Genomic DNA, 14,494 nt, shown 5'->3' with positions numbered 1-14,494 from the left:
ATTTAAGTTTTAATGAATGTTTCCATTTTTATATATTTTTGTGGCACTAATGGCAATGAACCCAATTCATGCCCGTTTTTTTATTCTTTGTTTTGGAGGGGGGTGGAGGGAGTTGGACCCCACTTCTACCCCATGAAAACTTTAACAATGTTTATAATTATTCTCCATCGACAAAAAAAGATCCCGGACCATGCTCTGCCCCCCCCCCCCCCCAACACCGCAAGAAAATTTCCTAACTGGATCCACGCATACAATTTATTCTTTTCCTAGATCTAAATTATATCATTGCCCACTTACTTTATTTCGACTATTTCAGAACTTACATTCTTCTTCTTCAAAATTCTGAGCAGGCCCCGGGCTCTTCAAAATGTAGGCTAATGAAAAACGTTTGCCAAATTAAGTTACCCTTAATTAATATTCGATCAATGCATGGAAAAAATGAAATTAAAAAAATCTCTGTATTTTTCTCCAGGATAAATTTTGAGCCCTCTTTTGAGACCCTTTTCTGCTGCGAGGACCCCCCCCCCCCCCCATCCTCATATGAAAATTGACTTGGGGCTTGGTGACTATTGCATGTAATTTCAAGGTCGGGTTCGGAATACAATGACTTGTCGTCTGGAGGATGCAGATTGCAGCATGCAGCAGAGGGACATTTTTTACACGTAAAGAAAAGACGTACTTTTTATTGTTTATAATTTATATGGTTTAATTTATGATTCAACATTGTGCAGTGTTACTTTTTTTTAAAAAAGCGTGTGTTGTCAAACTCTTACTTTTAAAGCACAGGCCTCTGAAGTCAGACATAAATAATAAGTTATTTATGTCTCTGCTAAAGCTAGTGTATGTATAACGTTACCCCTGTACACAGTATAGAGAATAATACATATATATCTCTTTCCATGTATACATGTACTCACTGTATCATCCATAGCTAGACATAAATGTCCTCTACCTAACATTGATGTCACGGTGTACATAGTGTAATATGTAAAAGGGAATTTATCATTATATTTATTAACGTTACATTTTATAGCCTATACAAGTAGGGCTGTAATACATGTATCACACTGAACACATCTGCTTAATAAAAAAAACCCAGTTGCCTGATTTGCCACTTTTATTTTAGACTTTTATTATAAAACAGAAATTGGAAATCATATTATCTTTATTAAACTAAAGTAATATGGATATTTAAGTAATAACAACACTTTTACACAGAGAATGAACGAAAACACTGCATGTAGGTGTGTTATATTGCATTTCATATTGTTTTCAAATTTTTATCAATAAAAAGCAGAGGCAATAAGTGTCTCTGTTACATTTTAGCGCCCAACGTGCATGGGGTTAAAATTGAGTTGATTCTACAATAGCTACTGTTATATCACACATTTATAACACAGTTATGGTTTCATTTTGATCACAAATGCTATGTTAAACTTTAATTTTATGTCCAAAATTAATTTATCTGGTATTTTATGCTTCAAAGGTTTCAAATTTGCCAAAATATAGACACGTACAGTAAGGCAGCAGTACTTTAATATTTTCATTGTTTTAAAATTCCCGCCAGTGCCTTTTGTCAGTTACAAAGGTAATGTTGCATACCTGGTGTGTATTTATATTGAGAGGGTATACTGGAATATACATGTACCTTATACATTTAATGGCATTTAGGGGCCTTTGCAGAGAGAGAGAGAGAGAGAGAGAGAGAGAGAGAGAGAGTGCCTAACTTCTTAGATACCATTAATGGCATTTTTTATCATATGGATTAAATGCCATAGTAAAAGTGTAACTGCTGATATGAATTAAAACACAATTTATCTGACAAAATTTTTATTAAAAAAACTTAAAATTTCATTCAAAACATCATCATGTAAATATACTACTTGTTTAATTAAATTTTTCAGGAGCAACCGATGAGTTCAGCCAAAAGAAAGAAAAAAAAAAAGAAGAAAACTCAGGGAAAAAACAACTAGGCCCTGAATCTTTTGGATGTGGATTTTCTGAAATTTGAACATTCATCAAAGAAAACATGGCTGTTAGAAAATGACACATGACTATTCCTAATCTTAAGATTTAAAGGTAAGTAATGATAATTAGGTCAGACAATGTGAATTCTACTTTGGTTAATATACCTGTACCACTCCTCTTTATAAGTAATGGGCCTCAGTCCCTTTGTGGCCTCGCTCCATTGCTGGTAAAGAATTGAGTGCTACATGTCCATTAACCTTCGTTAGATGTATTTTAACATGTAACAAAAAGTTTGTTGATAACCACATGTGACACATAGATATAGACCTTAACATTTTTCATGTAAAAAAACAAATTTGTTGACATGTTATGGATAAACTGTCATCTTATATATACATCTAATAAAAATAGAGGTTGTGGTAAATTATATATCTATCGACACAGCCAATTTGTTTAATTGTATTTTACAATAATCAACAGTGTATATGTAATTTGAAAGAACATTTTGTTGACATTAAAGATATAAAAACTCGGCGTTAAAAACACACATACTAAGTTAGATGACATGCAATGATTATACACATGGAAACCTACATGTAATGTGTTTACGTCTAATAGATCTGGTTAAATTGTTTACATGTCACACATATTTCATACAAGATATGAAGGTAGTGATCATTGCAGAAAATTTACATTTATATACTGACTGTATGTACAATATAAACACACACAGTAATCCCATCTAATATAGACCGTATATATTCAGTCAGATGTAAACAGTTACTTTATGTGTAATATTTACACAAACTTGAAGTATGTAATATATACTTGATTTGTTTGTTTACATCTAATTTATACAGTTCATTGATTTACATGTAATATTGTACTTTCTTCACTTTACCTGTGTCCCACTCAGCCACAAAGAGGTTGTCTCTGGTGTCCACACATAAACCCCATGGATCCTGTAAATGACAGTTGTCAATGTAGCGGAGGAACTGTCCGTCCTGATCCAGGATGTGGATACGGTCGTTGGTACAGTCTGCTATCAGGATCCGACCCTGGCTGTCTGTTGTGATGTCGCGTGGATCAAGTAATCCCTCGGTAGTAGAGGGAGGACCAGTGTAGGTAAACCGGAGTTTCCCGGCCTGATTGACCACCACTACTGCGCTGGCTCTATAGTCTGACACACAGATATCTAGGTTCCTGTTCTCACTGATGTATTTAGTGCCACCAGATGAATAGAGACGTTGTCCTTTGTCATCGTACTGAATACTTTGTTTCTCTGTGGAGCCAGAGTAACACACAACTTTGGATTGTTTATCATCATCACTGTCCATGACAACCAGGAGGTCACCAGAGGAGGTACTACAGACACCGAGAGGTCTCCACCCCCGTAGTCTGATCACTGTCTGTATCTGTGTATTCTTCACTATGTTCACAGTTCTATCCCAGTAATCAGTATAAACTAGATCCCCACTCCTTGTCACTGCTATGTCCCGTGGTTTGTTCCCTGACTTGGTTTGGATGGACTCCACTAGTTTTCCCTGCAGGTTGAAGAGTTTCATCATGTCTTCATTACCACGCGTCCATACTTCTGTATCATTCAGACATGTCACACCGTATTGATTTCTATACCCTGTGTCTATAGCTGTGATGACCTTGGGTACATCCATCAGTGACCGGTCTGGGGGAGAGGACTCAGCTCCCCAGGGTGGCATGCTGTAGTCTTGTTTCTCTGTTGTAAAAGATAATGCTGACAGAGAACCAAACTGTTCAATCAGCTGATCTTTGTAGATTTTCTGAGGGCTAAAGTTTGGTAAGGACACTTTTATTTTAGGAGGCAATCTTCTGAATTCAGCATTCTTGGATTTGTACTCAGAGACAAGGCAGACATCTTTGGAGTTCAGTAGCATCTTCAGTTCAGCTATGGTCTGTGTGATTTCAGAAATGGTGTGTGTGATTTCATTTTCCTGTTTATTTAGGATGGGCAGGTGTTTGGATTCCATTTCCTCCACGTTAGATTTCAGGTTTGTGATAATGACGTCTATTTCTCTGTGCCAGACTTCTCCTTGTTTGTCAATTGCTGTTGTCAATTTCCGGGAGTTTTTACTCAGATCAGCTTTTTGCACTAGGATGTTGAATGCAATCTCTTTGTATTTAGGATAAAGGGATTTCTCTAATTCTTGTAAATCTTTTTGCAACTTTTCCGTTTTGCTTTCAATGGTTTTTAAAATTATATCATTTTGTATGTGTCCTAAATGTTTTTTAGAAGAAATACACTGTGCACAGATAGGAATGTCACATTGTTCACAGTGGAGTTCACATTGTTTGGTGGGGTGTTTCCTACACTTGGGATAGTTCAGAGTGGTTAAATATTGTTTTAGTGGCACCACTTTATGAACTTTAGAGGAATCAGAGAAATGTGTCTCTACACAGTCTTTACACAGATGTATGTGACAAACTTCACAGTACATGGGGGCCACAGAGTACTGACACAGGGTGCAGCGTACAACATCCTGGGCACTGTTCCTGGGGTCCATGGTCAGCTGACTTTTTCTTTACTTTCTATGGGGATATTTATCTGACAAGAATAATTTGGAACATGTAAATCCATGTAACATGGAACATGTAAATACATGTGTACACATGATGACAAAATTACATAGAATTACATGTATATTAATAATGCATTGAAACAAATTTAGGCAGTACATACATGTATGTTGAATATTTAAATGTAAAATATCAAATCATAATACTATAACATGTTATTTTTATTTCAATGTGGAATTTAGCGGTTCTTAACTTTAATATTTACATTCAGTAAAAAGACTATGGAAATTTCAAAACATTTTTAGTAAGTTGAAGAACTTACTCAATTCAAATCCAGGTAAACTACCAAATGTCACAATCCAACATGGCGGGTTCTGGGTGTTTTACTTTGTTCCTGGTCCCCCCAGCTACCCGTGGAATTTATAGGTTGCAACATTCTCTGTCCACAATCTACATGTAGATGACAAATTAATGTTCTTTGTCAACACAATATACTTGCAGTTCATTTCTTCCAGCTATTGATTTTTTGATAAAGCCCAATTATTCTAAAAATATTTATATGTGTAATCCCCCCCCCCCCCCCCCATTAAAAATAAATTTGTAGAAAGTGGGATACATAGAATGTATCATGCATGTCTGATGGTCTTTGTTTATTTTTCTGTATCATCTTTGATTTTCATTTTAAAATTTGGTATACTATAATCATAAATTTATTGAAAAGATGTAACAGTTGATGTAAAAAATCATACCTGCATGTAGAAAGGCTGCCAAAAGATATTATAGACCTGCAACTTCCACAATGTTAAAAACCTATGAAAAGTTTAAAAATCCAACATGGCGGGTCGCAGGTGTTTATTGTTCCTGGTCCACCTACCTGATCAGGATCACGTGATTCAGACTTAAATGTCAGGTACACACCTGTAATATGACAAGGACAGATAAATCAGATATATGAGTACTCTTATCTTTAACCTCACACAGTTATAGGAGTGTTTATAAAGATTGTTTTAGTTCATATGTATGCATGGCAATGGCTTTTTTCACTACTGCATTTTTCATATTCAATGTAGAGTGGTAATAAAATGGCATGGCCAATCCAATATAATTTAGTTGAATCTAGGTCAAACATTGTTAGGAGGTTTAAACAGAAAACAAATTCTTTTTTTGATAAAAACATCGATATGTTTACGGTATTAAATTACCGAGGTATATTTAAACAATAAAATGCTTTATTTCGTGATTCATGTGGGATATGAAGGTGGCGATATTGCAGAAAAAATACATAACCTTGTATTGTCATCAATACATGTTCATACATGTACATGTAAACATGCATCAACATTAAACAAAGATATTCTTGTTACTCTTTGATATTAGAATCATTGAAAGGTTGATAAGATGATTCTTCTGTAAATCATAGTTTTAAATGTTGGTTAAATTATGTTTGTGAATTAAAATTTATTTCTCAGTTTTTGTTATCAAATAAATAAACCATGATTTATGTTTTTCAGCACGGCTTGATCTCCTTGATCTCCCATACTCTGCGATTGGCCCACAACTGTCTTACCTTTGACTTTATCGGCACCTCCACTGATGAAACAGCTGATGACCTGTGTACAGTTCAGATACCAACAGGCTGGCGGGTAAACAAACAAACAAACAAACAAACAACCAACACTTCTGTTGTCATGTAAACTGAATCTTTTGTTGTAAGGTGAACAAACAAACACCTCTGTTTCATGTAAACAAATACTTCTGTTGATCAAATTACTTAAGCTCCTGCATGTCCTTTTATCGATTCTTTTAAAATTATTGTATTTTTCATATTATCAATTTAAAAATGAAAAAAAATAAAAATGATATACCGGTAAAAATATAAGCATACTTCACAGTTCTTTAGATGATTACAGATGGAAAGAGAAGCTGAAACTTTTAACTGCCTTTTCATATAATTATTTTATCTGTTTATACCAACATTTACATGTATGTTTAATTCATAGATTTTCATTGTGTACTGGAATTGAATGACTCCTTGAAAGACATGAGTTTTCAGAGGAATGCATCTAAAAGTAACTAAATATGCCTCAACATATTGGTAGTAATACTGACTACTCTTTGATTTCAGCTTTCCTAGACGGGTCTACAATGGAGCTATTCTTCAGCCTCTACTCCAGTCTACCCCCTTCACTCTCATCCGTAGTAAGATTTCCTTCTGAACTCTGAAAATGTTATTACTTGTTTTAAGCATTCCTTATCCATTTGTTTCATAGTTTGTAGGTAAATACATGTATTTAGATGGTTTAGATATATTAACTTTTAAAAACAGTTTTACAAAAATAACATTTTTGTACTATGAAAGTACATGTAGATATGTAGTATTTGAAGAAACATACCCAGTTGGATATTACATGCTCCAAACTAATTTCCTAAATTATTTAATAGGAAAATTTGTCAACAAAGCAAACATTAATCCCTATATACATTTACAAGTTTACATATATAAAGATACAATATTTATACAATCAAATACATTTTTGGATTAACTGCCTGTAGCTAACTGTTTTTCTAGGCCCTAAATAAAATATAGTTTCGGTGAGGCGATCTACTTTGAGCAACATAGAGCGTGCCAAATTTCTCAACGAGCTAGTGAACGGTGTCCGCAACATTCTAGAAAATCCACGGGTATGAAGCGTTAGTCTGTCATGTGTTTTTATGAATCTGAATTTCAGTATTTTAACAAGTTGCGGGACAGCATTATAAGCAGACACCAGACAAACAACAAGCCATGGTCAAGTGCTATAAAAACTGATTATTGGAATTGAGATATCTACACACACAAAGAATAAAGACAAGTAAGGGGGTGGAGAGAGAGAGAGAGAGAGAGAGAGAGAGAGAGAGAGAGAGAGAATGTTTGACGTGAAATATGGAGATAAAAATCATGTAATTCATAGGTTTTATAATCAAGTAGAAATTTATTCTGTAAAGAACTTCTTACTTAAAATCAATATAGTGTAAGTACAGATATTTACCATACCCTGTTAATTCTTATTATGCATTTGTAATATCAAATTAGGAACCTGTCACTGTTCAGGCGAGACGTGAACAACTCTCTGAAGGCGGCCAACGGACAGAGTCCCACCCACTGTACACAGTTACTGGACATAATGAGCTAGTACACAGCAGGCTGCACGTCATGTGACCTAATCATGTGATACAGTGAGCCAATCAGACACGTGTTCACATTGACATTCCTTATCATTTGTGAAACAGGCTGCGATTGGGGCATTTGGGACAATGTGATTGGTTCTTTCAAAGGTGGTGAAATTGGTGTTAATTGTTCATTGTTATGGGTTTAATTATTCGATGTTATGGTGCCGAATGTTTGGTACATGTACTAATACACTCAATGGTATGGAATAAAAATTCAAACGAAAGTCACTGCTCTTACTGATTTTTCTAACATCCTTGGTTTACATGTATTATCAAAAGACTGAAGGTATATTCAAGATTGCATTAAAAAAACACCAAAACAAATATAGATGAAAACACACTATGTTCAAACATAATCGCCTTTATGTAGTATTATGCAATTTTCGCCTGTAAATCTAGAGTTTTAAACAGTGCCCTGGTTAAAGCTAGCTAACTAGTCAAAAACCCTCGCGCTAACATCCGTGCCAACGAGAGATATTAATATAAGTTGTAGAACTTGCTTATCAATCGTTGTAAAATAAATAAAGTTCAGTTTTTAAAGCTAGCTAAGAGGGATCAATGACTGTGGCTATTAGTCTTCTTTAGAAGAGGGTTCGATGATCTGTATAACATTATAAGAAAAACGCGGATTTAAAAGACAAAATATAAGTATTTTTTTCTTTTGTGAATAACAGTTTTTTTAGCTAAACAAATCATAAAACATTAGGTAGATGGTTATAGTTTGTTGACCACCAGCTTCCTTAAAATCACGTAAAAAAGAAGTATGGGAAAGAAAAATTACCGTAATGACGTCACAATGTAGATTTGAGTCAACATCGAAAAGCAGTGCGGACCAGTTTTAACAGTTTTAACACTCTGACTGATAATTAAGTGTCAAGATGGCATTTTTGCACCCGTCTAAGCTGCATGTATCGAAAAAAAATCAAATATGCCATATGATAGACCATTGCTTAGAGAGTTTATAAATACCTGCCAGGTGAGATATGTATCTATAAAAAATAAATTCGTACAGGAAAATAATTTTTCCCATAGGAAAAACAATTTTCCTGTAGGATTTCTGGCATTTCCTACCGGAATAAAAGTACCCCCTATAGCAATTTAAATTCCATCAAGATTTGAACAAAACTCCTATAGTATTTTAAAATGTATAAAATATCTTAATTTCCTACAGAAAAACTACCTGTCTGAATCAAATTCCTGTAGAAAATACTCTTCTCCTATCGGAAATATAATTCCTAGAGGCTTTTTAGAAAATCCTTTATGATTTTCAATATTTCCTGTATGATTTATTTCTCCTATGGAGATCATTATTTTCCTATGGTGTATAAATTATTGATGGTAAATATACCATCTGTCAGGTGGGGTACACTTAAAATGGATACTCTCAAAACCATGGTCACCCATTTTGCGTACCGGTTTATGGATTTTTACGAAACTGCATCATAAGCGGGTGCGAAAATGCCACATTGGCACTGGCATAATTATCCAGCACTGTGTTTTTTTTCTTCAGGATGTTGTTTACTCGGGGTTTGAGTCTGAAATTCGGATTGTGTTAAAGTTCAATGTCATGAATAGAATTTGTTCTCAACACACGAGGTATTTATGAAATGAATTATTAGTGACATTACATTCGATTTTTTTGTTTGTTTTTGTTTTCCGCTAAAAACATTTTTGACAGTATTCTTAAGTTAAAAGTTAATATTTTATTTGTTTGTCAATTTAATTTAATATATTTTCTGTTGAATAAATCTGACTTATTCATGAAGAAAATACTCTGGCACGCGATATAAATATATTGAAAAATTTATGCTTGAAAATGTTAAATTCACAATATCTCAAAAATTTGATCATTTATTAAATATAAATTTTATGACAGCAGATTAAGGTCAATATAATAGTTCAATACTATAAATGTTTTAGTATTCATTAGATTTATCACTCATTTTTGGTAAAATTGAATAAAAATGGGTAGGGATTTGAAAACTGATAGAGTGAAAAAATGACAATTATAAACAAACCGTCAACCATCTCAAAAATCCATAAAATTCATAGAGGGAATTCGGATTGGAATATTTTTAACTAAATGCTATGTATTGTATTTAGTGCAACTGCCATTCGTAAACTATATTTCAATTCTTTTAAAGTTTAATTATATTGATTAATGGTTCCTAATTAGGAAAATCTCAATCATAGTGTAAAATTAAAAGAGATTTTTCTTAATTTTACAAAAAAAGTATTCAATAGCCATTAACTCAAAAAGTAGGTCGTTAACCTATTTATTTAAAAGTAAAAAATAACACTACATTGAATCAACGGTTTATACCATACAATAGATGGTTTTTCATTATCATTAGTGGAATTTTTTTTTTCATTCTGAGTAAACGTTATCTTTAATGCTACCTATATAGTTCGCAATTCAACCATATTCACATACCTAGAAGTGTCGATGCTCTAAACTTAGTAAAAAAATGAAAGAAAAAAATAATGTGGAGTTATAACATTTCGTGGTGGATAAATTTTCGTGGAATTCGTCGGTACCTCTCAACTACGAATAAACATCTTCCACGAATCAAAAAATAAGGGTTATAAAGTCATATTTCCTTTTGTAGGTATGAGAAAATACACGAAATGACATCCCCACGAACCTACATATAAAATTTCAGCAATCCACGAAAATTGGCCCCACGCATTTTATCGATTCCACAGTATTCATTTTCTTCAGAAAAGTGTTAAATTATTGTAACAGTTGATTTTAATGCAGCTGCAATAGTTGTGAAACGAATAGACTATTTCAAATTCTTGCAATTCAATTTAAATTGACGCATATCCAGCTGCCTTTTTGACTCGCGTGCACCGTCAAAGCGTTTTAATTTTTATAATCGAAATATTCAAGTACACATGCATAAAAAGCTATTATGTTCTTTTAATAAATTCGGAAGAACCCAGGATATTTTGGGGAGATTTGGTCTGCCCTGCCTACCTTTAAAGTGGTTAATTTGTGACATGATGTCTATTCTGTCTATATATATGTTAAAAGATTCAATTGCATGATTTGTTTCCAATTTCTAAAGTTTTGTCCTTGAGCAATTCAAAATGAAATTTTAGATCAATATTTTCGTCGCGTTTGTAATTGCATACATTAATTTAAAGGGACATTTATTATGTTTCATTATATTCTGGTCTCATGGACAGGTAACGCTATGCCCTCTTACTTCTATAATTTTAATCAAGTTTCATTTTACCAGATTGTGGCTATGCGCATGCCATGTACGAAATGATCGTTTTCCAGTTGTTTTCCATTCTGGAATCAAACCGAAACTAAAATTTCTTAGACAAGCTTTTTAGTGAAAAAACCCCCAAAATGGAAGAAGTAAATCATTCAAAAGAGGTAAATATAGCTCAATATGCATTCGATAAATCATGGCTATACCTTAAAGTGCATAGTCACGATTTTGGACAAATTCTATTTTTCTGTTTTCATTATTTACAATGCTTTAAAAATACATTTCAAACGATCAATGGAATTTAAGAGTCAGTCGTTGAGTTATAAGCTTAAGCAAGCTACAGAGCTAGCAATGCTTGGTCATTTAAACAACTATAAGAAATTTGTTTACATAGCGAAGAATTGTAAGCTCTGTAAATCGCTTATAACTTAACAAATGTCACTCAAATTTTGGTTGCATATTAAAAATGCCTCACTGAAGAATTGTAAATATTAAAATCGGGAAAAAAGCCCATGCCCCTTTAAAGTTCTTGCAACAGAGAAGTCAATTTTTGACTCATTAATTTTTAGATTACAAACCAATCGACACAGGATAAATTGAATTTGTTAATCCTGATTGCCCTCTCTCAATTTTTATCACCTGGAACAATTTCATTTCTAAGAATTTTTTTTTAAATTTCAGTTTTCTGTTGAGGAAATCGCGCAGGTATCGGTGATATTGTCAAACTGTGTATTCTTCACCATGGCGAGTGCCTGTAAAACGAATGCTCAAAGGAATGCAATACTGATGGAAGAATTCCTGTATTTTGTGAGACACAAACAACTATTACGAAGATACTTCGGAGGAAGTGCGGCAGAAGGGACAAACCTGAGTACTAGTGATATTGACAAGATGATTGTTGCTCGTTGCATTTACGTGTGTTCTGACCCAGCTGACGCGAAAAACGTCAGGGGTCACGTGTTTTTGGTAGACAGCCAGGATTCTTCTCAAGGTTATGCAAAGCTTGTCCTTTTGAAATCAGACTCAGGTATTCCTACGATATTTGATGACAATGGTTGTCCAATTAATGACATGCTTGAACAAAACAAAAAAGGAAAGCTTGTACTTCCAAGCGAAAAAGTCGTACAGTTCTGGATTAATTTTTTGGGAAAGAGACAGACTGCAACTGGACCCCCAGAAACATTTCAACATGGCCCTTGTGCAACAGCTGTCAACAAAGATCCACAAGGATATATCAAAAAGGAAGTCGGGGAATTAATTGAGCAAGATTTTGCACACGGTCTCCCATTTTGTCGAGTTCCTGTCGAAGGCGAGCAATGGTTAAGGAGTAGACGCCATTTTAATTGGCCATCAATGAAAACTTTAGAGAAAATAAGAACGCTGGATTGTCATGTTGTTGCTGTTGGCGATAAAATATCCCAACATTCCTCGTTAGAGTGGAGGATCTCCTATTTGCTATGGGAAAGAGAGCTTGTATGGAGTTTTAACGACACACAACTGCAATGTTTTGTTTTGCTGAAGTCACTGTTGATAAAATTCATCGATCCCATTGTCAGCGAGAAACTGAGTTCTTATCATATGAAAACGGTGGTGTTTTGGGAATCCGAAACTATAGATGACAACTGCTGGAGAAGAGAATTCCTTTTAACATTTCTGAAAAATTGTTTACTACGTTTGAAAGATTGCGTTGAAAAACAAACTCTAATGCATTTCATTGATCGAAGTAAAAACCTTTTCTTTGGAAGATTGGATGACCCAGAAATCAAAGAAAGGATTCTAGAAATCCTAGAGGACATTCTTCAAAACATTCTAGTCATATCTATGAAATGCGTCGATGATATTGATTTGGCAACAACGTGGCAGAACAGTCATGGCAATGTAGACGAATTCTTGTATAATTGCACAGTGGATCACCCTAGCAACATTACCTCTGATTTTGAGGCATCCAGACATTCGCTAGAATTATATCACAGTGAACAAGTTACATGGGGAATCAACGTTGGGACTGCACTGTCCGATTTCAAAACTCTTGCTGAATATCACGTGGCACTTGAAGACAAAAATATAGCTTCAGATTTCGATGAAGGTTTCAAGCGATCTGTTGGAATGATTGTACTTCTGCGCTCTGCTATAATCCAAGCAGTTCTTATGCTGAGGTCAGAGGAAGCAAATACCAGTGAGAAGTTTCAAAGACTTGTAAATTTTATGGATGAAAAATCAGACATAGATGCAATGTCGGGTAAACTGTATGCTATAACAGTACTTTTCGCTTTTGGCAAAAAAGAGGAAGCATATAAGAGAATCAAAAATGTTTTCTTTCGCAGTGACAGTTCTGCAAAATATATATACGTTGGTCTTTCCTCGACTTGCAAAACAATAGAAATATCGCAACAAACTATTACGCAGACAAAAGGTATCCCAAAATGTCAGAATCCACAGAAAATTATAGATTTTCCTGTTGCCTATGATATGATTTTTGCAAAAGAGGATATTTCACTAGTGGCCAAGGCGTTGAAATTTGAGTGTTTGGTTGAAAGAAGTTTTTTGGTTCACCCGGTTGTGTACGCCTCTTACCTTAGAGTTTTATGCTGTGACAAGGAAGAGAAGGTGGAAAATATTGGGCGACTTCATGAAGCAGTGAAGGAATGCGAAGGCACGAAACATAATTACAGACATTTCAACATTTTAGGCCATTGTTATCATGAAGCTGAATTCTATAAAGAGGCCTGTAGGTGTTATTTAGTATCTCTTTCCCAGACATCGGGCGATGGAAGACCCAATGCAGCGGTTTTAATGTTGTTGGTGTGTTTATTTAACTACATGCAAATGCAAGTGAAATGATAAATCGGATTGCTAAATAAACACCTGTTAATTGGATGCCAGTAGTCTTTTTTCATTACACATTATCTTTTGATATTGGTTAACACAAATTTAAAATTAAATCACTCCATCAAACAATGTCTTTCATTTAAACAAAATCATCCGGAAAATGATCTCTACAATGTTTTTAATAAGATCTCAGGTAAATAAAATCTAGAACACGATAGAAATATTTCGGACATTTGCCTCATCCGACAAACCGTACAACACATGTTATTTTGGTTTTGCTAGAAAGTTTTTGTTCCTACAACACACCATTTCACGATCTTACCAGTTTTTAAAGTCTTTAATTCGTCATCGTAAAAATATACGCATTTTTTGAACTTTCCAAAACTAGTGGAGGAGTCTCGGTACCCTGAGTACATGTAGCATGACTCACGAGTCGTGACATAGGGGGAGCAAATGAAATTATTTGTAATAAATAAAAAATATAAACGGTCCGTAGTACATTTATTAAAAAAAAAATATACACAAGAAATGAAAAACATGCAATATTACTACAAAAATGTGAAACCACTGACAAATTAATTTTATACTATAGAAATGTAAGTTATACAACAATACAAATAAAAAATTCAATGTAAATGGAAATAATTCAATACAAAAAAAAATGGAAATTATACAACACAGTTTTTTTAAAAGATATATACCGTACAAAT

General features: G+C 34.0%; 2 protein-coding genes and 1 long non-coding RNA gene across 3 annotated transcripts; 2 read left to right on the top strand and 1 right to left on the bottom strand.

The window, feature by feature from the left end:
* Nucleotides 1–578: 578 nt before the first annotated feature.
* Nucleotides 579–6,158, top strand: LOC117690152 (uncharacterized). The gene is made up of 3 exons (XR_010708889.1): nucleotides 579–662; nucleotides 1,905–2,079; nucleotides 6,033–6,158. It is a non-coding gene; the product is annotated as an uncharacterized lncRNA (long non-coding RNA).
* On the bottom strand, nucleotides 1,814–5,387 carry LOC117685981 (tripartite motif-containing protein 2-like). Its single transcript, XM_066070283.1, has 3 exons — nucleotides 5,271–5,387; nucleotides 4,844–4,971; nucleotides 1,814–4,549 (listed from the first exon to the last, which is right to left on the bottom strand). Exon 3 carries the CDS (start codon nucleotides 4,506–4,508, stop codon nucleotides 2,838–2,840), a length of 1,671 nt encoding a protein of 556 aa, XP_065926355.1. The 5' UTR covers nucleotides 4,509–4,549; nucleotides 4,844–4,971; nucleotides 5,271–5,387; the 3' UTR covers nucleotides 1,814–2,837.
* A 4,804-nt stretch (nucleotides 6,159–10,962) lies between the features above and the next one.
* Nucleotides 10,963–13,832, top strand: LOC117690154 (uncharacterized). Its single transcript, XM_034473503.2, has 2 exons — nucleotides 10,963–11,119; nucleotides 11,637–13,832. Exons 1-2 carry the CDS (start codon nucleotides 11,093–11,095, stop codon nucleotides 13,794–13,796), a joined length of 2,187 nt encoding a protein of 728 aa, XP_034329394.2. The 5' UTR covers nucleotides 10,963–11,092; the 3' UTR covers nucleotides 13,797–13,832.
* The last annotated feature ends 662 nt before the right edge of the window (nucleotides 13,833–14,494 follow it).

This window comes from Magallana gigas, chromosome 8, assembly GCF_963853765.1.
Source record: "Magallana gigas chromosome 8, xbMagGiga1.1, whole genome shotgun sequence".
NCBI lineage: Eukaryota > Metazoa > Mollusca > Bivalvia > Ostreida > Ostreidae > Magallana > Magallana gigas.
The sequence above is the reverse complement of the archived record's forward strand: the minus strand, read 5'-3'. Positions and strand labels throughout refer to the sequence as shown.